Source organism: Mastigoproctus giganteus, chromosome 12 (assembly GCF_048544385.1).
Source record: "Mastigoproctus giganteus isolate SK-2022 chromosome 12, ASM4854438v1, whole genome shotgun sequence".
Taxonomy (NCBI): Eukaryota; Metazoa; Arthropoda; class Arachnida; order Uropygi; family Thelyphonidae; genus Mastigoproctus; species Mastigoproctus giganteus.
In genome coordinates this window covers 97,174,544-97,199,937 of record NC_143586.1, presented here as the reverse complement: position 1 = coordinate 97,199,937, position 25,394 = coordinate 97,174,544, and the positions used below count along the sequence as shown (strand labels likewise).

Genomic DNA, 25,394 nt, shown 5'->3' with positions numbered 1-25,394 from the left:
TATGCAGCTTGCAGTATAAAAAGCCAAGCAGCTTCGTATGCTAGAGCAGTGGTAATTTGCATCTGATTGTGCAAGTCAAAGTGAAAAAGTAGCAGTTATGGGAAGTGGTAAAGATATCACAGAGTTTGAAAAGGGCACGTTTGTGGGAGCTAATGCGTTGGTGCTTCCATATCAGAAACAGCATGCTTGTTACTCCTGGCCTACTTTGGTTAAAGTGCACAAAGAGAGGTGTAAAATGGGCCAAACTACCTCTCGCCAACAGAACTGTAAAGGATTATGCAAGGTTGATGTTCGTGGTGCGTGAAGGGTACAGCACGTACAAGCTCAATGGCAGGTCACTGTGCTACGGTTGTCATTACAATACAATATGGGAAATACAAGAACAATATCTCAAATGACAATGCACCAACACTCAGATATATGAGATCCCACAGCAGACAACCCAAGAGAGAGAGAGAGAGAGAGAGAGAGAGAGAGAGAGAGAGAGAGAGAGAGAGAGAGAGAGAGAGAGAGAGAGAGAGAGAGAGAGACACCGCTTCTCATTGCTGATCATCAACACCGAATGCTGTGGTGTCAGTAACATTCTGTTTGGACCAGAATGTTACTGACACCACCCCTGATGGGTGCATACAAATGCATCCATCAGGGGTGCATTTGTATCCCACATACAAATGCACCCCTGATGGGTGCATTTGTATGTGGCATAAGCAACCATGAGTCCATGGACCTGTCGTGCAAATGGCAGTAGTTTCTTAATACTGGGTATGTTTTTTCTGGCAAGAACTAGGATCCATGGGCTGGTCGGATGAGTCCAGATATGCTGATGGTGCCTTTGTATGTGGCATAAGCAACCATGGGTCCATGGATCTGTCTTGCAGGTGGAGGTAGTTTCTTAATACGGGGCACGTTTTTCTGGCAAGAACTAGGATCCATGGTGTGTATGGACTATTGTTTAACTGGTGAGGTTTACAGCAGTTCTCAGGAGACTGTATCCACCCTGAAATTTTGCATTTTTTTCATGGACAGAAATGGGATTTTCCAAAATGATAATGTGCTTGTCATTGGGCCTGCACTCTGTGCAAGTGGTTTGAGGAACACAGTGAAGATATCACCTATCTTGTTTGGCCTCCAAATTTGCCTGACCCCAATCCAGTTTGAACACCCGTGGGATGTTTTGGAATGGGAAGTGCATGGACATGCATCCATCATCTATTCTGACATTGTGGAAAGCCTTGCAGGGCTTTACACAATGCAACTATGCTTGTAGCATTGCTGCAGATACTTAAGGATGTCTTTAGTCATCTTGGAGTCAGTGTTTAGGTGAATAGTGCCTGTTATCCATGTGAATGGTAGCCCAAGACAGTATTAGGTAGATGGTCATAATTCAGTGATCACTCAGCATATATATATATGTTGTGGATATTTCTTTAGAAAACCATGTTTCTCTGTGTATCCCTCTTCATGCCTCTTCTCTAAAATTTCTTTAACTTTGTCAGAAACGAATTGATTTTTACATCTTTGTGACACAATACCATTACAGAGGCAAGAGCTTCAACACCCTCTGTTAAAGAATCTTCATTACTTTCAATTTTGCTTATAGGTGAGTTAAAGACTGGCATTAATGCTTTGACAATGCACACAATAAACTTCACTAAACTTGGCTTCAAAAAAAAAAAAAGGTTTAAAACGTTTGGAGGGATTTTTTATTGGGACAAAAAGAAAGATTTTAGACCTGAAAAAAAAAAAAAAAAAAGTTAGAATCCTTTCAATAACAAGTAATAATGAAATCCAGCGTGTTCAGTTCTGATACAGAAGCTTTTTATAAGTAACCTCTACAGTGTAGCACTGAAATAACTGAAAAGCTTTAAATCAGTGGAGTCAATATCCACATCCATTACATCTGATCAGTGCTGGAGATCAGTGCAGAACATGGGCAGGGAAACCCACTCATATTAATGATCATCCCAATAATCTTTGCAAATTAGAAAATATATTATTTCTATTATATCTTTGAACCCCTCCAAATATGGTGTTACTGTTATCCCCACCAAGCACATTTCTTATCCAGGCCACTTTTCAACAAAGTTTCAAAACATAACCAGAAGTAGTAACTGCTGTCTCATCTGGCTTGCTATCTAACTAACTTTTGAGCTACCATTTCTCTGGTCAAAATAATGGACAAGGATGTGGAAAATTTTTAGAGACTGATGATTACTGGCAACTGTGTCCAAACATCTCTAAATTCTGCAGACTTAACTTCCTCAACAAAATGAATTGCTATGACAGAGTTATCTGTGCTTCAGTCTGTTTTTGCTCAAGATAACTTTTTAGCAAATTCAGAATCAGAATGTATCAATTTCAATATATTTGATGAACAGGACATTGAGTTGTAGCTGTGGTGATGTGCTATTATATTGAAAGTCAAGGGTACCTTTGGAAACCCAGACACATCAAGCCTTTTAGGGTCATTTACCAAAAAGTCAGTCACCTTGCTGGAAGATTTTCTCACAACTAATGTGAGAAATGAGATGTAGCTTCCTAGACTGCAGACAGTGCTTTTTGTTTCTTCATCTACTCTGCCCTTTTGAAAACCAGGATATTTATTTCTCAAGGCATCTGTAAATTTGAACTTCCTTTTTGGCATAATGGTATTCCCAAATTTATGTAAATTGAAGAATTATTAGTCTGATCTTCATCAGTTGAAAATTTAGACTGTTACATTCATTAGAAAGAAAAAATTTGTGAAATTTGTAAAAATTTAAACACTTAAAATTAGAAAGCAATTTACAAAAAACTGCAGCTTTTAGTAAAACAGTATATATATATTTTTTTCAATAAAATATTACAAAACCAGTGCATACTCATAAGACTAATTGTAGTTGAACGTATGAAATTCTTTTTTAATTGAACTGCCGAAAGAAGAAAAGAAAATGTAAGATCATCCCTTAAAATCATGTGGAATCTTATTTTCAGTTTAGAATAAATTCACTTAATTAGAATGAATTGAAAGTAAATATAAATAATGAAAGACAGAATTTATTTCAGTCTACTCACCATCTCCAAAGGTCTTCAAAATCTCCACAATTTCTGTGTTATTTACAACCCAAAGTGGAGATTCTTGGGAAAAAAAAGTATGCATGTTACTTCTGCAAATGCTGATTTTTTTTTTTTTTTTGTACACTTTGCAAATTTGCAAATGCTGTTGATTTTTTTTTTTTTTGTACACTGCAAATTTACCAGTGGTGAGGATTAGATTTTCAAATTTTAAGTGGCAAAATTCTGGGCATTTTCAAAAGTTTAGAAATTTCTCCCAGACAGTCCATGGTATGTGAAAAAAAAAAAAAAAAAAAAAAGTCATCTGGGAAAATGAGGACGGATGGCAGCCCCATGCTATGGAAAATACTTGCTCTGTTTTTTTTTATTTTTTTTAATTTCATTGTTGCACAGAATGTGTTTTTTACCATCTTATTTACACTGTCTGTCGAGTGTTATTGACTGGATTGATTTGGTGTGCTGCGAGATTAGGAAAAACACCATTCAATTCAGTGGCGATTACTATTTAGGCATGTCACAAATATGCATCTTTTAACTTCAGGTGTGACTTGAGTGACAAAAGATAGGGAACATTGGTCTAAGATAATCAAGGTATCGTCCCAAAATTTGTGCTGTTCCAAGTAGTGTTGCTTTTTGCAGTTGGTGGATTCAAATTTTATCTGACCTATGATGTTCTAGACTTTATTAATACAGGTGGCCCTTGTATAACACAGTAGTTTGGTTCTTACAAAATCTCCTATAATGCCAAACCGTGTTATACGGGACTAAGAACCAGTACAAAAAGGGGGCAGGTTACGTTCCAAAAGCTAACAAAAATACGCCATTTTTTTTTATAACTGTCGGAAACTTAATTTTTATAGTAGTAATAACTTAATATTTTAACTTTATTTTTATAATAGCAGTAACTTAAATAGCAATAACTGAACAAATGTCTTACCTTACAAACTGTGATACTTACATGTCACTTATATGTCAAGTAATGTATGTTTATTTAATTTTCTTCCTCTTCATCACATACCTTCTGCTCTCTTTAAAAGTCACAATCTGCACACTTCGATGTCACACATTTTTATGGTCTCGCACAAGTTCAATAGCACAGAATCTAACCCAGGGATCTCCCAACAAAATACAGTGGACCCTTGCTTTAAATGATACGTGAAAATCGGAAGAATATTTTCCAGTTAGCAAAATAAAAATAAATGAAGCTTACATACATAGCTTAATTAATATGTACTGTAATATGTACATACTAATTGATATTTCTGCTCACTGACTTTTTTTTTTTTTTTGCTTGTAAAATTTAAAACAGTCAAAATGATAAGCAATTAATAACAAAGAACACTGCATGCACAAGTTGCAACAAACACGATAAGGAGTAATGAGTTTCTGAAAATTTATTTGTTTTTTATATGGTGAATATTTCATGGAAGGGAAAATACATTTCACCATAATAATGTGAAACCCACACAAATCCAGCTATCGGCACTATTGCAAATGCAAGAAGATTGAGTTTACTTACTACCTGTTTATAATTGATTGCACTAACAGAAAAGACCAATAAATCGGAAACTACAAATTGTGTTTTTATTGTGTTATGGTAGTGACCTCCAGAAATGTGCTTTAGAAAAATACCATGAAGGTGATAATGACTAGTGGAGTCAACAGTAGGGATTCACAAAAAGGAATGGAAATGTTGAAAATTACAGCTGACATAATAGCAAGGTTTCCCAGCTCAAAAGCTCAAAAATACCGTGTTATACAAGATTTCCAGCAATTCTCAAACCTTGTTAGAGCAAAACCTTGCAGAAGTACCGTGTTGTGAGGATTGCCGCAATTTATCAATCGTGTTAGAGCGAAAGCACGTTGTAGAAGTACCGTGTTATATGGGGATTGCCTGTATTATTGTTGTTCTAGGTCATATTGTTGATGTTTATTCCTTTGTTTGACATTGTTGATGTTTATTCCTTTGTTTGACAAAACAACATTATTATGTTTTGTCAAACAACACATAGTAAACTGTTTTGTCAAACAAAACAACACCAATTATTATTATTAAGAAACACACAGCATCATGTTATCAAACAAAACACATTATTATGTGTTGTTTGATTACATGATGGCATAAATGTAAGCAAACATGATATATGCAGCCCTCTACTATCTATATCAGGTAGTAGAAGACTTGATGAGTTCTCTACTACCTTGTGATGACTAGTAGCACACAGGCTTGGCCATTTCCCCTGGGCAGAATGGATGCCACACCTTGTTTCCCACATATTGATTCATACCTGGATCACCTCTGGTATGTTAGCCATTCTTTTAGACCTTGCACGTTGGGGATATACTGAGGATTATTAATGGTCCCACCAGCATGCTGGTGCAAATACTACATTTTGTCTTCACAGAAAATTGGACTTTTTGCCAAAATTTGGTCCACATAACAGATGTGTAACATGAATATCAGCTCCATCAGTCTTTTATCCTCCGGACTTGAGCTGTCATCGCAGAAGCATGCCTGTAACGAACCTCAGAGACCAATTTTTTATAGATTTAATTGTTAGAGAGTTTAACAACACTGAACATGTGATCAAAATTTCTAAACCAGAATAGAGTCAATTGCAGAATGGGTGGCAGGCTGATAGAATTAGGATAGAATCCTTTAGTGCAGTGTTTCCCAATTTAATTTGGCCATGGAACTCTTTCCTAATCTTCAAAAAAATTACAGAACTCCAATTGTAAAAAAAAAAAAAAAAAAAAAAAAGTAATCTGAGACAAGTGTGAATTAGCCAGAATGAGTGTGGATAAAAATAATATTCTTAATAAAATTATGAATATGCAGTCAACTTTATTATTTAAAAAAAAAATCACATTTAATACAAATACAATAAAAATTTTAACATTTTTCTGGCAGAACCCACATTTTCACTTCACTCACCTCCAGGGTTCCACAAAACGCCATTTGGGTAGCGCTGCTCTAGTGGATATACTCTTAAGTTACTGAGACACTTTTTTTATTGGATATTTGCATTCTTATACTTAAAATTAGCTGTCATTTTACTATTTACCATTAGAGTTGCTTGTCATTTGCTCGGTGATGACAAATACTTAACACATTCTGCATTTTATGTGATGGTTGTAATTTTCTCCTTAAAGTTACCTCCTAACAGTTACCTGGTTTCATCCAATAATACTAGTGTATTGAATAACTTGTAGTGTTATACTGCAATTAGCTGTCATTCTGCTATTTCTCACTTGTCTCTGAATAATATCGTGTCATAATATTTCTACCTAAATAATTTTTCAGTTCTGCTCAGTTCATCAAGTCTTCCTTTTGTCATTTTTTTCCTAAAATGTTCTTTCTCAAACAGTATGTAAAAAATTTGATTTCTTTGGATGGGAGACCTGGTAAGGTTAATGTAACAATCCCTCCACTGAAAGAAATAAGAAAGTGATGGCTAAAATTTTGTATTGTAATATAGAGTGGCAGCACTGTAACTTTTCTCCATAAACAAGCATTACAATTGAAATAATTGCCCTTTAGCCTCAAATTTGTTATACATTAATGTAAAATGATTATGAATTTTATTGATAAGGAAATAAATTAAAGCAAAAACTATTTAGGTATATTAACAAATAATCACAGAAATACACACAGCAGGCCATATGAATGTCTTTTCATTGTGACCAGTGTTTTAAATTAACATTATGTAATTCAGAAGGAAAAACAATGCACAAGCAGCAAACAGATATGGTTGTGGTATCATTAGGTCTGCTGTAACATATTAGTATATTGTTGGCCCACAATGAGCTTTAATTATAACCTTGCACCTGTCTGGCCTGGAGCGTATCAGATTTTCTTGATATAATTGCTGCTTAGTTCATGATACCAGAAATGAATAGTTGTGCCTTGCAATGTTATATTGCTTGATGGTTTTTTAGCAGCAATTTTCTATCCCCATAATATTTCAACAGTTTTCAATTGGGTTTAAATTAGGAACATTTCCTGGCCATAACAAGGATTGGTTATTGTAGTCTTGCATGAACTTCTTCACTTAAAGATAAAAAAAAAATAGGTAAAACAGTCAGTGTTTGAATCAAATTAAAATTAGCATACTAGAAATTGTATTAAAATGATTATGTAACGTACTAATCTTATATGCAGTGCGGCAGGGCACAAGTCATGTCGGAAAACACAATTTTCTGTTCTATTGGCATTTATTCTATTATCATTATTATATGAGAATGTTTATAAAAGTTTATATAGTTCATGCTAATTTAGAACACCATATATTCATAGATTGTTTATTTATTTATATATCTTTATATGTTTATTTATTTATATATCTTTATATGTTTATTGATTTATATATCTTTATATGTTTATTTATTTATTTATTTGTATAGAGCAAACTGGGGATGCTTGAGAAAGTGCACTATATTCAGTCACAGAGTAGTAATAGAAATACAATTTTCATTGGGGCAAAGAAAAGGAAACTGGATGACATAAGCATGTAGGTATTCTTCATTGATTATTGAATTTGGAACAAATTATATTAACCTTTCTTAAATAACTTATTCTTGGTGGGTAGATGTATTGCATGTTATAGGGCTATAATGGTGTGGGTAATAATTTCCATTTACTGGGCACAGGCACAGTAGTGGTAAATGTCCACCAGAACGACTTAAATTTAGTAAATACTACAAAAACATCCTTGGAGAAGAACAAAACTGGTTCGGGAGGGAAAGATCCTGTGCCGATGCTTACTTCACACTCAAGCTCCTGATAGAAAAAAAGAAGAGAGTTTAATTTGGAAATCTGTTATTCGTAGATTACAAAAATGCCTTTGGCAAGGTGAACTGAACAAAATTATTTGATATCTTAAAAGAAGACAATATATTAAACTAGTTGATTGAGGTCATCCTCAATATCTATAAAAATAATAGAATAAAAATTAAGATTGAATCACAAACAAATGAATTGGAGACAATAAATACAGGGGTATGACAGGGATGTGGGCTGTCCCCACATCATTTTGACATATATATATATATATAAAAAAATTATAAAAGAATGGAGGAAAATCTCCATGATAGGCATCGAAATTAGCCACAAAGCAAGAATGGGACACTGCTTTTTGTGATGACTAGGTTCTAATGGAAGAAAGTAAGAACTCATTGCTGAAAGCCATCTTCTCATTAAACAAAATAGCAAAATCATTTGATATGGAAATTTCAACTTTAAAGACAAAAGGGATGGCATTTAAAGGAAGAGATCCAATAAGAAGTAAGATCTGCATTGATAATAATATTATCGAACAAGTTAACACTTTCAAATATCTAGGATACCACCTGTCCTAATGAAAAGAAAAAGATATTGAGCAAAAAATAAATAATTGCATAGGAATTACTAAAACTATAAATCATTTTCAAATCTAATCTGGTGCATAAGAAAACAAGGACTCGGATACATAGCATCCTTGCCAGATCTATCCTAATTTCTGGCTCTGAGGCATGGATAATGAGCAAAGGGGATAGGAGGAGGTTGACTGGTGCAGAAATGAGCTTTATGTGCAGAACCACAGACTATACCAGACTTGACACGAAAAGAAATCAAGACGTTCTGTCAGAACTGCAGACAACTTCAGTACTGAATTTTATTGACTTATACAGAAACAGATAGATCCACCATGTAGAGAGGATGGACACTGTTCAAAAGACATTCTAAACTACAAACCCCGGGGAAGGAGTGACAGAGACAGATCGATGCAAAGATGGAGAGAGACCATAACAGGCCACTTGGCCTAATACTGGACAGGAAGAAGAAGAATAAGACGAATAAAAGAGAAAAACATGCATGGATTAGATTCAGGTGTGTGTTGAGAACTTCTTAGGAAACAACAAAGATCCAGACAACAAGAATATAGTTAAATATCTTGGAAAACTTCAAGAAGCTTAGCTGCTACATGAGTGTCAAGGTACATTTTTTTTACACTGCTACATCGACTACTTCCCAGAAAATCCAGGAAGTTTTAATGAAGAACAGGGTAGGAGGTTTTACCAGGACTTTAAAGACATGGAGATGAGGTTCCAGGGCAGGTGGAATGTCAACATGATGGCTGACTATTGACTATAAAGTAAAAGAATCTGCAAGAAAAACAATTTGACTTATTGTAATTCAGTTTTTAAAATGAGAAGCGAGTATTTAGTGGGCTTTTTAGTAGTGTTTTAAACATGTATTTAAATATAAAAATCTGGTAAAAGTAGCATTTTGTTATAATTTCAGTCAAATTCTGCCAAAATTAATAAAATTTTGTGAAAAATCAAATTTTCTTTCATGATTTTTGAAGAAACTCAACATGATGGAAACAAATGGAAACCATTTTTGAAATCAGCATTAGAAAGTGATTCAGAAAGACCCTTTTCTGAGAAAACATCAGTGAATTTTTTTCAAAATGCAGAGTTATCAGTTGTGATTCATCATATGGTTAAGAACCTTCAAGTAAAGGAATCACTAAGTAATGATTAATGTGGGATTTACTCAAAGAAATAACTGTTAAATAGTTATTTCTTTGGGTAAATCCCAAATTTCATATCGTACGCCAACCTTTTCCAATCTTTCTGTGGGAACAAGTCATTTTTTAAAAAAAAAAGCAAGATTAGAAGTGTTCAGGCAGGTAATCATAGAGGTTAACAAATGAATCCAAAATGAATGCTAGATGAACTGACAAGAATAAAATGCATTGGATGATTATAAATTATCAGGAGACACAAAATCCTACAGGAAGTATAAATCATTCTTTGATTAAATTACCTGGAAGAGGGTGGGGACAAATAAGCATGCTAAAGCAAACTAATGTCTGTGGCAAAGAATGCAGAGAAATGTAGAAGTAGAGGTGAATGCATTAGTCCACTTCGGGCGCCTCCGTAGCCAGGTGGGAAGGAGCAGCAGTGCGTAGCACATGCTTCTTGATTAGACCGGGGTTCGAGCCTGTCACCACCAAATACGGAGTATGCGGAAAGGTCAAGGAATGACCACCGCATATCCCGGAGCAATATGGCCTTAGTTGCTAATGCTCCTAAAAACCAAATAACGAACGAACGAACATTAGTCCACTTGATATGAATGCCGTGACTGTTGTTGATTTTGCACACGTTGCTGACAAGTGGAATAAATATATTGCTTCTACACATGAAGAATATGCTTTTAGAGATATGATTAGCAGATTATTATACCGAGAGCACTTTTAGTTTCAGGTAAAGGCCTGTTGCCTTCTAAAGTAAAAGAATCACTAAGTAAAGGAATCATCTCACATACACCAAAGTAGTATCCAGCCTCCCTGATGATTCCCTTCCATCCATCCATAGCACTTCTATTTTGCAACCTAGATGCTCCAAGAAGATTGCATAATGGTTGAGACCAATTATTGTATCACCTAATGTCTGAGTGTTTCAGCTGCTGATCAGTGTAGAACACACAGAGCACCATATTGTCCTTTTTCTGGACTGCATTTTATTGTGTCATGCATTGTCTTTTTGGAGTTTATTTATCTTGTTTTGGTTCCAAAAAGAAATAAAATTATATAATGTATTTGCTTTTGAAAGAATTGAGAATATTCTGGCAATATCACAAAATATCTCTAGAAACCAACCCCTAGGTTCTGGCAATATCCCAAAAAGATCTGAAAATGTGAAGCCACAAAAATCAAATATTTGAGAAATGACATTTATAATTTTATGAGAAGATAAAGTATATTTCAAAAGAATGGTGTGAAGAAATTGGTGCAGTGTCCAACAAATTAAGATTAAAATGTAAATAATTATGCATAAACTGCAGTAGTCAAACATGTGATGAACATATCATGTTTGTGAAAAATGTGGGATAGAAAAGCACAAAATTGAAGTTAACTGAAAAATGGAATTTTACAAAGGGATACTTTTACCCACCCATACTATATAAATGTGTTGATTATTAAGAGTGATTCATCCTAGCATTAAAAGTGTTGTAAACCCCGTGTAGGTAATGGTAATTATGCTGTAATAGGCATCATAATTTATTAACATAATTTTTTACAGCAGCAATGATAATCCAAATCAAGTCAGTGATGTTTCGTCAACAAGTGGATTTTTGGATGATTCTAGCATTAGTAAAGTAAAGCATCTTCAAAGTCAAGGGCAAAATACTAGTATCCTAAATTATAGTAATCAGTCAGCCAGTGATAATTATGGAGATAAAAATATTGTGCAGATTTCTAATATTAACACTACAGTTTCTAGAGTGTTGGCCCAGAGTTTTATTCAAGCTTCAACTGTTAAGCTGCGGGATACTTACCAGGTATGCACATTGTTCCACTCTTTTTGCATCTGATTTTAATGTTACTTTTTAACCAGACTTCATAAATTACAGTAAATTACTCTTTATTCAGTTTGCAAGTATTCATCAGATACTTTGATCTGCCATAAGCCTCATTAGTTCATCTGGGTTGGGACAAAAAGCCTAGTAGCTTTCAAGGTTACCTCCTTGAATGCTTCCCATTTAGAATTTGCTGTTGGTAACATCATCATCAGTTGGTCACACAGTATAGAATTTTAAAAAAATTTTTAGACCACTGTAGTCACCTTTACGAAAGCAAAAACCTATACTTTTACCCCTGATGGTAGTTACAGCTTTAAGTAAATCCCATATTAGCACACTATGATTACTGACACCTAGTGGTTCCTTTATCTGCAAATTCTTAATGCATGAATAATCACTGCTAATAATCAGATCAAGGGTATAACTCACTCTTGTTGCTTCTTGAACGTGCTGCTGTAGAGAACAGCCCTCCAAGAAATCCACAAAAGCCTTTGCTAATGTGCGAGTGACCAATCCACAAGTTCCAGTCAATATCTGGCAAGTTAAAATCCTCCATTATAAAGCAATCTGATTTACTGGCCCACTCTATTTCTCTGTACAGTTAAACATCTGAATGAATAAGCCTATAACACACTCCTACTCTCAATTTTGCTTTCCCAGTGCTCATGTCACACCAGACAGCTCAACATTGCACTGTTCCCTTGTCAGCTGGATGCACTTCCTTAGATTTTGTGTTTCTTAACTTACAGCATAACCCCTCCTTCCTTCCTATCTTCTCTATCCTTTCTGTACATATTGCACTCCCCAAATTCCAGTTCTGCGTTCCTTATGTCTATGTGACACCACATCTCTGAAATCCCAACAATATCTGCTTCCAAGTCTTGACTGGCGCTGCAAATTCATCAAATTTATTTAGTAAACTGCACGCATTGGTGTACACGCCAGTATAGACAGAAGTGGACCGGCCATAAGACTTTCTGGGGGGGAACCCCTGTTGGCTGGAGGCTATTGTGATATTTAGTATTACACTCTGACCTCTGATATATCCTTTTTTTTTTTTCCCCTGGTAAGAATTTTTGAACCAGTCCATCTTTGAGTCTGTATGCACCTGTTTGTACTCTTAGTTATCCTAACACAGCCCATATATTTACTTCTTCTATGATGACTCCCAGGAGTCCTGGAAATCCTCTGCACCTTGCTTTCCTGGCTGCTACTCATTCCAATAGAAGCAGTGCAAGAATCGCTTTGATCTCTGGCTGCGTCTACTGTTAATCTGTTAGTCTGTGAATCACCCCAAGCTAGCAGTTTTCTGACCCACCTAACACTGCCTTGATATCATCAGCAAATATTCTTGCACCCTTTCTATTTAAGTGTATCCCATCCTAGAAGCAGTCTCTCCTCTCCTGTTTATAAGCACAGACCATGCTGTAAAAAAATTTGCTCCATGAGCTTTGCACAGTCTCTCCAGGGCCGAATTGATTGACAATGTTCTCAACATATACTCCCTCCTATCATAACTGGGCAGAATTGCTGACACTTTCAGATTTAATCCTAACTTGTGACTTTTTCCCAACGTTAACCTGTACTTGTTAAGTAATTCCGTAGCTCTCCTACTCTTAATGTCATTAGTGCCAATGTGTACAATATCACCCTTTTTTTCTCTTAAAAGATGATATCCTCTCTACATCATCAACTTTTGTCCCTGGCAGACATACCCCAAAATAATATATTTCCCATCTCCCTGACAATAGAGTCACCGACAATAACTAGCTGTTGTGGGACCAGCGCATTCTGCCTTGAAATTGTTGCTGTGTTGCCTGATGTATAAGAGTGAGCTCTGGCATTGATTTGGGAAGCTGGGAGCTTAATGGGCCCTCCATTTTTATTCCTTCGAGGGCATCTACCCTATTATTCAAACTCTCAAAGATGCCATCAGAATGCTGAGTTCATGCCTAATTTCTTGGCACTCTCTGCACCTAGAACATAAAAAGACATACTCCTTGGCAAGATCATGTCCTGTTCCAAAAAGGTCTGCAAACATTTCACAATTTGATATTTTTCTAGGCTGTGATGCATTGGAGAATCACTCAGTTTGTTCTCCCCCCCCAGAGCCACAGCACTCTCACTACTTTGAGCTTGTTGCTTTGCTGCTCTAGTCAGGGCATGAATTTCGTTTAAACACTATTTAATTGATTAACAATGAAAATTAATACGGTTAATAAATTTAATTGAGAATACTATGCTAATCTAATGCAGTGATATGTATTATGCTATCTAGTTTTTACGTTATTATTTTCTTATGCTATGAAGTTCGAGATATGCGCCATCAAGTTATGCTATACTGTAATGATCACAATGCTAAATTAGTTATACCCTTAGCTAAATGCAATAGATATACTCAACAAGTGATTAAAACCTTCAGACTACTTATTTATCATGATTAAACCATACTATTCTGCACTACTTATTACATTCTACGATATTCGTGCCAAAACACTGACACAATAGCGGTACGAGTAGTGAGTCGTAACTTACAAAAACCACTAGTTAAATTTAAAAATTAGCTAATGAATACTGCTAAGCCTATTTAATAACTTTATGAAAACCAATTTAATATGTTAATTAATCAAGAATATGGTAAAAATATCCAAAATACTTATCTGTTTGCAGGAGCTAATGATTAATTATTCTAATTATGAGTATAATAATTATTAATTACACTGATTATACTAATTATATTATTTTTTCTAATTTGTAGGGTTATTGTTGGAAGGATGAACTCCTTTGGAGTTCATCCTTCCAACAATAACCCTTCCAACTTGGTAATGAGTATTGTATAATGGGTTTAATGAACAGAATGTTAACCAATTAGAAATCCCATAGGCAGAGTAAAAATATTTATGAATTCTGAAATAGTAGAATTCATAAATCTTAAAAATCATCTATAATTTATATATATATATAAGGGCGCCTCGGTAGCCAGGTGGGCAGGAGCAGCAGTGCGTAGCACACGCTTCTTGATTAGACCGGGGTTCGAGCCCGTGACCACCAAATACGGAGGATGCGGAAAGGTCAGGGAATGACCATCGCATATCCCCGGAGCAATGTGGCCTTAGTTGTTAATGCTCCTAAAAAAAAACCGAATAACAATAATAACAATATAATTTATATATGTTTGTCTTTTTATTTGTTTAGTTAATATTTCATACCCTTAGGTCATTTTTCCTTCTAAGAAGTTTTCCTAAGAAGTTTTCTCTCTTAAAAAGTTGTAAATCTCCACTCCCTTGAAAACTTCTCAGTAGGGTTCTGCTGCACTTCAAAGCTTTGTCAATTTATCCATAATGGTAGCCCTTCTGTCTAGACTGGGCTGTCAGGAGCATTCCAAAGATTCTCGAAAGAGAAGATCTGAACTCAGTTTTTGTTTTCAAACCTGGCTGAATATTCTCATGCTCAGCATTGGTCTGAGGAATTGTTAAAATGCCAAGCATAACTTGGGATAATTTCATATTATGTTAATGAATTTATAGACTATTATAATTGATATACAGTCAAACTTGGTTATAATGAGAGTTTAAGGACTGGCAAAATTTCCTCATTATAGCCGTTACTTGCTATGTCAGTGATAGTAGAGATAGGGGAAACCCCTGGGGCCATTAAACAATGAACACTTTATATCGGTGATGAGTTAATCTACGTCCTATTTTTTTAAAATTCTCAATAACTTGATGAAAAGATAGATTCAAAAGACAAGAAATATGAGAGAGAAAAAAATTATATAAGTATATACCTAGGAATTATTTGTATTAATTTGTAATTAACAGTCTTTATTTATGAATATTAAAATTGATGTTTGTTTTAAAGATTTCACTTTGATATTTCTTAATTTTCCTCTTAAAACACTCAATGCATTAAAAATTTCATTACTTGCCTCAATTCCGTCAAAACAATTGACCAATGTATCCATTGCACCTTGAGCTTGTGAGATTGTCGGCACTTATTTTACTTATTTTGATTCACTTTCGAAGGGAGTATATGATGAGAGTCTTGTCAATCACTTCGGTCCTGGAGAGAGAATAAATTTGTGGCAGATATTGTTGTTGATAACAGATGTGGTGTCACAGATATAAGGAATGCAGAAATGGAATTTGGGGAGTACAATGTGTACAGGAAGGATAGACAAGATAGGAAGGGAGGAGGGGTTATGCTATTGATTAAGAAACACATAAAAATCCAAGGAAGTACAGCCAGCTGACATGGCTGGACAGTGCAGTGTCGAGTCAGTTTGGTGTGACATAAGAGCACTTGAAAAACAAAATTGAGAGTTGATGTGTGTTATAGGCCTAATGACTCTGATCAGTATAATGAACAACTGTACAGAGAAATAGAGTGGGCCAGTAAATCAGAGAGAATCTTATAATCGAGGGATTTTAATTTCCCAGATATTGACTGGAATTTGTGGGTTTGCTTTTGTGGATTTATTGGGAGATTGTTTTCTACAGCAGCATGTTCAGGAGGCAACTAGAGGTAGAAATACTCTTGATCTGATTATCAGTAGTGATGCTTCATGCATTAAGAATCTGCAGATAAAGGAACCACTAGGTGGCAGTGATCACAGTGTGCTGAAGTGGGATTTACTCAAAGAGGTAACTACCATGAGGAATAAAGGGAAGGGTTTTTGCTTTCGTAGGCGACTACGATGGTCTGAGACAGTATTTAAATCCTATACAGTGGGACCAACTGATGATGTTACCGACAGCAAATTCAAAATGGGAAGCATTCAAAGAACTTATCTTGGAAGCTACTAGGCTTTACATACCAACTAAGAAATATTGTTCAAGGTTTAGGCCTAAATGGATGTCAGATGAACAAATGAGACATATGGCAGAGAAGGAAAATGCTTAGGATACATATAAATTAACAGGTGGCACAGAAGCCTATTATAGATACAAGTTGATGTGTAACCAAGTTACAAAGGAGGTTAGGCAGGCGAAAGCAGATTACGAGAAATCTTTGACAAAGGAAAACAGCAACGAGTTCTTTACTTATGTAAACTCCAGGAGGAAGGGGATGAATCAGATTGGTCTCCTTGATATCGCTGGTTCATCAACAGATGAACCAGCTATATCAAGGAGATGATGATGATTCTGCTCAGGTAGCTAACAAACTAAATCAATATTTTGCATCTACATTCACACAAGAGGAGTTATTCAAGAAGGGGAATGCCAGAGGTGTATTAAACTCTGGCAGTTAGCTAGATGATCTTGTAATAACTGAGAGTAAAGTGGAGGAGAAATGGTTGAAGATAAACATAAGAAATGTACCTGGGGTGGATGTAATCTATTCAGTTATATTAAAGCAAGCAGCAAAGGAAGTAAGTAAACCCTTAACCATAATTATGAGAGCTTCCTCGGACTTAGGGGACGTACCAATGGACTGGAGATGTCCATTGGTGCCTCCACAAAGGAGAATAAAAGGGTGACACAAGTAATTACAGACCCGTTAGTATAACTTCTGTTCCAGGGATACTATGATGTGGTAACAAAGGAACTGGATGCAAAGAATAATTTTGATATCATATATTTGGATCTTAGAAAGACTTTTGATACTGTTGCACATGGAATGCTGCTGCACAAATTGGAGTAGTGTGGCATTGGAGGCAAATTGCTGCTATGGACAAAGGGATCGTTGAGTGGGAGAAGATAGAGAGTGGTAATCAATGGACACTGCTCTTCATGGAATAATCTTATTAGTGGAGTTCCCCAGTGGTCAGTGTTGGGTCCATTGTTGTTTTTTGTATTTATTAATGAAATTGATGATGGTATATCAGGATGATGATGGTATATCAGGTTTAATATTCAAGTTTGCAGATGATATGAAGGTCGGCAGGGTTGTTAATGACACTAATGGCAGTGTGCTACTGCAACAGGTTCTAGAAAAGTTGGGAAGATTTGCCGAGAAGTGGCAACTGAAGTTTAACAGTAACAAATGCAAAGTACTGCATATGGGAAGCAGTAACCCCAGAGTAACATATCAACTGTGTGGTACTACACTGACATTGGTAAAGAATAAAAATGACTTAGGGGTAATTGTGTAGGCAGATATGAGGTTTTTTGAGCAGTGCAGACAGTCTGCAAGAGTAGCTTATGGTGTATTGTCAATAATATACAGGAATTTTTCTAGCAGGGATAAGGAAGTAATTATTTTCTTGTATAAGGCAATGGTCAAGCAACACCTTGAGTACTGTAAACAGTTCTGGAGGCCTAATTTTAAGAAGAACGTAGAGCTGTTGGAACAAGAAGGGCAACAAGTTTAGTGCATGTCACAAAGGGTTGCTCTTACGAAGAAAGCTGAAGTTTTGCAAATTACAGTGTCTAGAGACTAGGCTCCTGCGAGGTGACCTAATTGAGGCGTATAAAGCCTTAAATGGTTTGAGCATGCTCAATGCTGATGGGATTCTTCCTCTTGCTCAGATTAATCAGCTGAGAGGGCATAAATTCAAATTGAGGAAAGACAGTTGTAAGATGTGAGGAAATTTGCCTTTAGCCAGCGGGTGGTTGATTGTTGGAACAAACTTCCATCTATCATTGTGGAAGTTGATAGCTTAAATAAATTCAAGAAGAAACTGGATAAATGTTTAGAGGGAATGGATGTGTGAAATGTTTTTTTTTTTTAACTGTTGGAGAGAATGAAGAGGTGAGATTGGAGAATTTTTTTTTTTTTTGGTCGATGCTGATGCTGTGCATAAGCTTTTTTTTTTTTTTTTTCTCCATCATTTGCGACTGCTCATGCTAATTTGATTAACAATACTGCCCTTTCACATCAGCATTTATGTTTTAATTGCAAAAAAAATATGTTTTGACTTATATTTTTTCCCTGCAATACAAGCATTTGGTATACACAATAGTTAGAACTTGATGCTGAAAAACCCTGTCGACTGGCATGGTACAGAGTTCTGAACATATGCTTATAACAATTAAATAAATACCTTCCAGTAATATTGTGTTTAATCAAATGCAAGTACATAATATGATGGCTGAATTAGGCTGAACCTCCCAACAGCCATGCAGTAGGTGGGAATTGTGATATTTTGTGTGCACGCGCACACAACGCTACATATTACTTGCAAACTCCAGGTATTGTTCCCTTATTATACTTTCAGTTTTGGCTCTTTTCTAGGCCTGTTTTGGCTTACATATTTTTTCACCTGCTTTTTCCCTGCAGTACAAGCATTTGGTATTCATCTCCTTTTTATACTAACACTTAAAAAACCAGAGCCCTTTACTAAAAGGTTGGGCTTTACAATCCCAGCTAGCCCAGTATATTTTAATAACTTTTCTGCACTTTTTACATTTCTATTTCTACCTTTCGTTTTGTTCGTAGAACTATTAGTGTAATACAAGAGTGATACAAACGTTCCACCATCCTCATTCTATCGCTATTTTCATCTTTATTTAACTACACCTTTATCTTTTAGCCATCCTCAATTTAATACCTCTGCCTATGCCGTATGCTTGTTCCTATTTATTTTAATTCTTCTCATTTTCCACAAAATTCCAACACTAAAATATTTTTCCAAATTACTCTAAAAACATTTAATTATATATTTTTAGCCTTATCTTTATTTTTACCTTAATAATTATCATATCATTGATTCTGCATTGATTGGGACTACCTTATCCATACTGTAAAAGAATGTGCTAATTTTATTCTTTTTGCTTTTTGGCTTTATTTCACATTTCTTCTAATGTTATGAACAAGTATAGAAACACAGTTCCTGATTAATTACCTGACCATGTATCAATATTTACTTCAGCTGACATCAGACTTTGCATTTTAGCCATCCCTGTATTCGACTTATAACAGAATTTGCCCACCCATATCCGATGACAGCTCTACCACCTTTTAGCATTAGCATTAGTAGAGGCACACGATGCAAGAAAGCGAGCTTGTGCAGCATCAGCCAAAAAAAACCCTCCCATTTCACCCTTCTTTTTGTTTCAAATGCCTGTCCAGCTTAGCCTTAATTTTATTTAGTCTATCAACTTCCACAACAAAATATGTAAGTCTCTTCCACCAATCAATCACCTTCTGGCTAAAGGCAAATTTCGCACATCTATTCTACAACTGTCTGTCTTTCCTCAATTTGAATCTGTACCCCCTCTCAGGTTCTTAATCTGAGCAAAAGGAAGAATCCCATCAGCATTCAGCTTGCTCAACCCATTCAAGGCCTTATACACCTCAATCAGATCACCTTGCAGGTGCCTACTCTCCAGGAACTGCAATTTTCACAACTTAACCCTTTCTTGGTAAGATAACCCCATTTGTTCCCCTCACCAATCTTGTTGCCCTTCTTTGTACTCATTCTAACAACTCTACATTGTTCCTAAAATGAGGTCTCCAGATCTGTACACACCTAAAGTTCTGTGTACAGGTCTCCAGACCTGTACACAAAACTCTAGGTGTGGCCTGACCATTGCATTGTACAACGGGATAATCACCTCCCTGTCCTACTAGCAAAATTCCTATATATCATTGACAAGACTCCTTGACCTGCCCTGGCACCCATCTGCACTGATCAGCAAACTTCATATGTGACTGCACAATTACCCCCAAGTAATTTCCACTTCTCTGAGTGTAGTACCACCGAGTTGGTACGTTTCTCTTGGATTATTGCTACCCATATGCAGTACTTTGCATTTTTCAATGTTAAACTTCAGTTGCCACTTCTCAGCTCATTTTCCCAACTTATCTAGATCCAGTTGGAGTAGCATACTGGCTTTACTGTCGTTAACAACTCTGCCAACATTGGACATTAAAATCCCGATAACTTCATCAATATCATTGATGAATATACAAAACAACAATCGGCCTAGCACCAAAACCTGGAGAACTCCACTAATAACATTTGTCCACAAAGAGCAGTGTCCATTAATTACCACTCTCTGTTGTCTCCCACTCAACCATCCCTTTATCCATTGTAGCAACTTACCCTTAATGCATGCCTCTCCAATTTGTACAGCAGTCTTCCATGTGCAACAGTATCAAAACCTTTCCCAAAATCCAAGTATATGTTGTCAGAAATTTTTTTGACATTCAGTTCCTTTGTGACCCCATGATGTATATGTTGTCAGAAATTTTTTTGATATTCAGTTCCTTTGTGACCCCATGATGGTATCCAATCATATTGGTCAGACAAGACCTCCCTTTACCAAACCCATGCTGTGTCTTAACTATTACTGCAGTCTTGTCTAGATGATCCTCTAATGCTTCTTTAACCAGTGACTCCATTATTTTTAACCAGTGACCCGGAACACAAGTTAAACTAACAGGTCTATAGTTACTGGTGGCACCTTTAAACCCCCTTTGTGAATTGGTGATACATTGGACACCTTCAGTCCATTGGGACCTCCCCTGAGGCAAAGAAGCTCTTATAACTATGGCTAAGGGTTTGCATACTTATTTTGCTGCCTCCTTTAATATAACTGGATAGATCCCTTATGTTTAACTTCAACAATTTCTCCTCCACTTTGCTCTCAGTTATTACAAAATCACTTAGCCCCCTGTTAGATTTTGATAAACTTCAGGCATTCCCCTCATTGAATAACTCATATGTGAATGTATATGCAAAATACTAATTCAGTTTATCAGCTACTTGAGCATGATCATGAATAGTCAAACCATCTATGTTAAGTGGTCCAATCTGATTCATTCCTTTCCTTCTAGAGTTTACATAAGTAAAGAACTCTTTGTTGTTTTTCTTTGCATCCTTTGCCAAGGATTTCTCGTAATCTGCCTTTGCCTGCCCGTACAGACCAGTTAGTTTAACTTCTGTTCCGGGTAAAATAATGGAGTCACTGGTTAAAGATGCATTGCAGGATCATCTAGACAAGACTGCAGCAATAATTCAAACACAGCATGGGTTTGTTAAGGGAAAGTCTTGTCTGACAAATTTGATTGGTTATTATGATGTGGTCACAAAGGAACTGGATGCGAAAAATAATTTTGATATCATATACTTGGATTTCAGGAAAGCTTTTGACACTGTTGCGCATGGAAGACTACTGTACAAATTGGAGCAGAATGGTATTAAGGGTAAGTTGCTACAATGGATAAAAGGATGGTTAAGTGGGAGAAGACAGAGGGTGGTAATCAATGGGTGCTGCTCTTCATGGACTAATGTTATTAGTGGAGTCCCACAGGGTTCGGTGTTGGGTCCACTGTTGTTTTGTGTATTTATCAATGATATTGATGAAGGTATATCAGGCTTAATGTCGAAGTTTGCAGATGACACAAAGGTTGGCAGGGTTGTTAATGACAGTAATGGCAGTGTGCTACTGCAACAGGATCTAGATAATTTGGGCAGATGGGCTAAGAAGTGGCAACTGAAGTTCAACCTTGACAAATGCAAAGTACTGCATATGGGTAGAAGTAACCCCAGAGAAACGTACCAACTGTGTGGTACTACACTTAAGGTGGTAGAAAATGAAAAAGACCTGGGAGTAATTGTGCAGTCAGATATGAAGTTTTCTGAGCAATGCAGACAGGCTGCTAGGGCAGGTCATGGGGTTTTGTCAATGATATATAGGAATTTTGCTAGCAGGGAAAAGGAGGTGATTGTCCCTCTGTATAAGGCAATGGTCAGGCCACGCCTTGAGTACTGCGTACAGGTCTGGAGGCCTCATTTTAGGAAGGATGTAGATTTGCTTGAGCGTGTACAGAGAAGAGCAACACGATTGGTGAGGGGAATGAAGGGATTCTCTTACCAAGAGAGGCTTAAGTTCTGCAAATTGCAGTGGCTGGAGACTAGGCACCTGCGCGGTGATCTGATTGAGGTCTATAAGGCCTTGAATGGGTTGAGCACGCTGAATTCTGATGGGATCCTTCCACTTGTTCACATTACGAACCTACGGGGACATAAGTTCAAATTAAGAAAGGACAGATGTAGAATAGATGTGCGGAAATTTGCCTTTAGCCAGCGGGTGGTTAATTGCTGGAACAAACTTCCATCTGTCGTTGTGGAAGTTGATAGGTTAAATAAATTTAAGGAGGAACTGGACAGGCATTTGGAGGGAATGGCGTGATGATTTTTTTTTTTTTTTTTTTTTTTTTTGGCTGATGCTGCATAAGCTCCTACACTTGCTTTCTTGCATCATGTGCCACTACTACTACTACTACTACTACTACTTCATTTGTGACTTGATTACAGACAAATTTATATCTGCTATAATCTTCTGTGTTACCTGATAATTTATATGCATTCCATACATTTTTCTTCTCTGCCATGAGCCACATTAATTCATCTGACATCCATTTAGGCTTGAACAGTATTTCTTAGTTGGAATGAAAAGCCTAGTAGCCTCCAAGATTAATTCCCTGAAGGCTTCCCATTTAGAATTCACTGTTGCTAACATCATCAGTTGATCACACTGTACAGAATTTTAAAACTGTCTGAGATCCCTGTAGTCACCTTTACAAAAGCAAAAGCCCTTCCCTTTAGCCTTGATGGTAGTTACATCTTTCAGTAATTCCCATTTCAGTACATCGTGATCACTGTCACCTTGTGGTTCCTTTATCTGCACATTTACTTGATCTGATCATCACTGCTGATGATCAGATCAATGGTATTACTCCCTCTGTTTGCCTCTTGAACATGAAAGTAGCATACTTTAGAAAACAGTTATCCAATAAATCAAAAAAAAGTCTTGAAAGTGTGCGAGTGACCAAAGCACAAGTTCCGGTCAATATCTGGAATGTTAAAATTTCCCATTATAAGATATTCTGATTTACTGGCCCACTATTTCTCTGCACAATTGCTCATTATACTCATCAGGTTCATTGGAACTATAACACACACCTACTTTCATATTTCCTTGGCGCACTATGGCCATAGATGCTGATGTGCCAAAAAAAAAATCCCCAACCAATCATATTTCCTTTCCTAGTGCTTATGTCACATCAAACAGAGTCAACATTGCATTCTCCACCAACATCATTTGGATGCACTTCCTTAGTTTTTGTGTTTCTTAACTAACAGCATAACCCCTCCTCCCTTCTTTACACATTGTACTCCCCAAATTCCAATTTTGTACTGATTATATCTGTGTGACACCATGTCTCTGATATCCCATCAATATCTGCCTTTGATGTCTTGACCATCACTTCAAGCTCATCAAATTTATTAATTATACTCCTAGCATTGGTGTACATGCAAGTATACAAGCACCTTTTTCTACCCTTATTTACCTTAATGCAGCGCATGTATTTATTTGTTCCATTATGATTCCCAACAGTCCTGGAAATCTCCATTGCCTTGCTTTCCATGCTGCTGCTCCTTATTCTAATAGAAGCTATGCAAGAATAAATTTTGCCTCTGTGCCTCCATAGCCAGGTGGGCAGGAGCAGCAGTGCATAGCACATGCTTCTTGATTAGACCGGGGTTTGAGCCTGTGAGCAACCAAATACGGAGGAGATGGAAAGGAATGATGCGGAAAGGTAAGGTCAGGGAATAACCACTGCATATCCCCGGAGCAATATGGCCTTAGTTGCTAATGCTCCTAAAAACCAAACAACAACAACTTTTGCTTCTGCCTGCGGCCACTATTTACCTTTTAGTCTGTGTATCCCTCCCAAGCTAGCAGTTTTCCGACCCACTTAACACTGCCTCGATAGCATCAGCAAATATTCTTGCACCCTTTCTATTTAAGTGTACCCCATCCCTGTGGAAGCAGTTTCCCCTGTGAACAAGCACAGACCAGGCTGAAAGAAATTCTAAGCCTTGAGCCTTGCACAATGTCACTAGGGCCAACAAGGCTCTCATAATATACTCCCTCCTATTGTGTCTGGGCAGAATTGTAGACACTTTCACATTCAACCCAACTCGCGACTTTTTTTCAACATTGACCTGTAATTGTTGAGTAAATCTGCAGATCTCTTACTCTTAAATTTTATTTCATTTTATTATATTTCACTTTATTTTGTTTAATCATTTGGTATTAATAATTTTACTTTACAGTTCCTTCATCTCCAAATTGGCTTTGCAATTCAGCCCATAATTTTCTTAATTCATCATAACTTTTAAATATTATCATTCTTTTGCTTTTTCAAATCCTACAACACTTATTTTTTCAACTATCCTTTCCCTTCTAGTCCTTGGCACTTTGATTTTCACCTTCATCTATGCAAACTTTATCAGACTTATCTATTTTTGCATGCTTATATACTTTTGCGCTTTTGGTGCATTTGTCATACATTGCTTATTAATTTTTTATTTTTATTTTTTCTTTCGACTGTAACTTTGACTTTAAATTACATTTAATATATATATAATTTATTTTTCTCCATGTAAAAATTATTCACTTTAGTTTACTTTGTTATTTTTTACATACAGAAACATATAGAGAATATGTAAAAAGAAAAACATGTTTTATTGAATAAATCAATGTTTATTCAACAAAAATACTAAAAAAAATTCTGTATTTTTGTGCCTTTTTTATGAACTTTTGCAAGCAGGCTATGTGATTGTAATTTGAAAATTCCTGATTAGTTAAATCAATCATGAATTTCCAGGTTATTTATTATCTCAAAAGCAGCAGCCTTCCACTTTGTGAGGTTGCTGGTTTTGGTACTGTACCTGCTTTTTTTTCATCATTAAAAATTCTGAGAACATAATCTAGTATCTCAGGCAAAGTTCCATTTTTCAAATCCTTCAGATATTGAAGATGATATTTGGTGAATATAAAATGGAATAAGCAAACTAAAGACTCCTCTTACCTTTATATTTTTTCTGTTTTTCATCATTCATGATAATCGTTATGAATTTGAGTGATATCTGTGTGCAATACCATTTTAGCATGATCTGTGAAAATCCACAGTTATGTCACACATCATGATTTGTATTCCATTCATAGAATTCAGCTGTCTGCATGATAATTCGAAGCATTGCTTGACTATAAATGGAATAATAATGCTTTTATCCTGTTAGTTGCTT

General features: G+C 36.1%; 1 protein-coding gene across 4 annotated transcripts in view; it reads left to right on the top strand.

Annotated features, from left to right (window-relative positions):
- Nucleotides 1–25,394, top strand: part of LOC150077290 (uncharacterized) — a 427,304-nt gene that overhangs the window by 51,204 nt on the left and 350,706 nt on the right. For 3 of the 4 annotated variants that reach the window (XM_090386489.1, XM_090386485.1, XM_090386486.1), the window contains 2 exons: nt 7,459–7,565; nt 11,128–11,386. In XM_090386489.1, the coding sequence (XP_090242615.1) occupies nt 7,471–7,565; nt 11,128–11,386 (354 nt within the window). In that variant the 5' untranslated portion in view covers nt 7,459–7,470. The remainder of the gene's footprint in view (nt 1–7,458; nt 7,566–11,127; nt 11,387–25,394) is intronic. The other variant, XM_090386488.1, reaches the window with a different exon arrangement.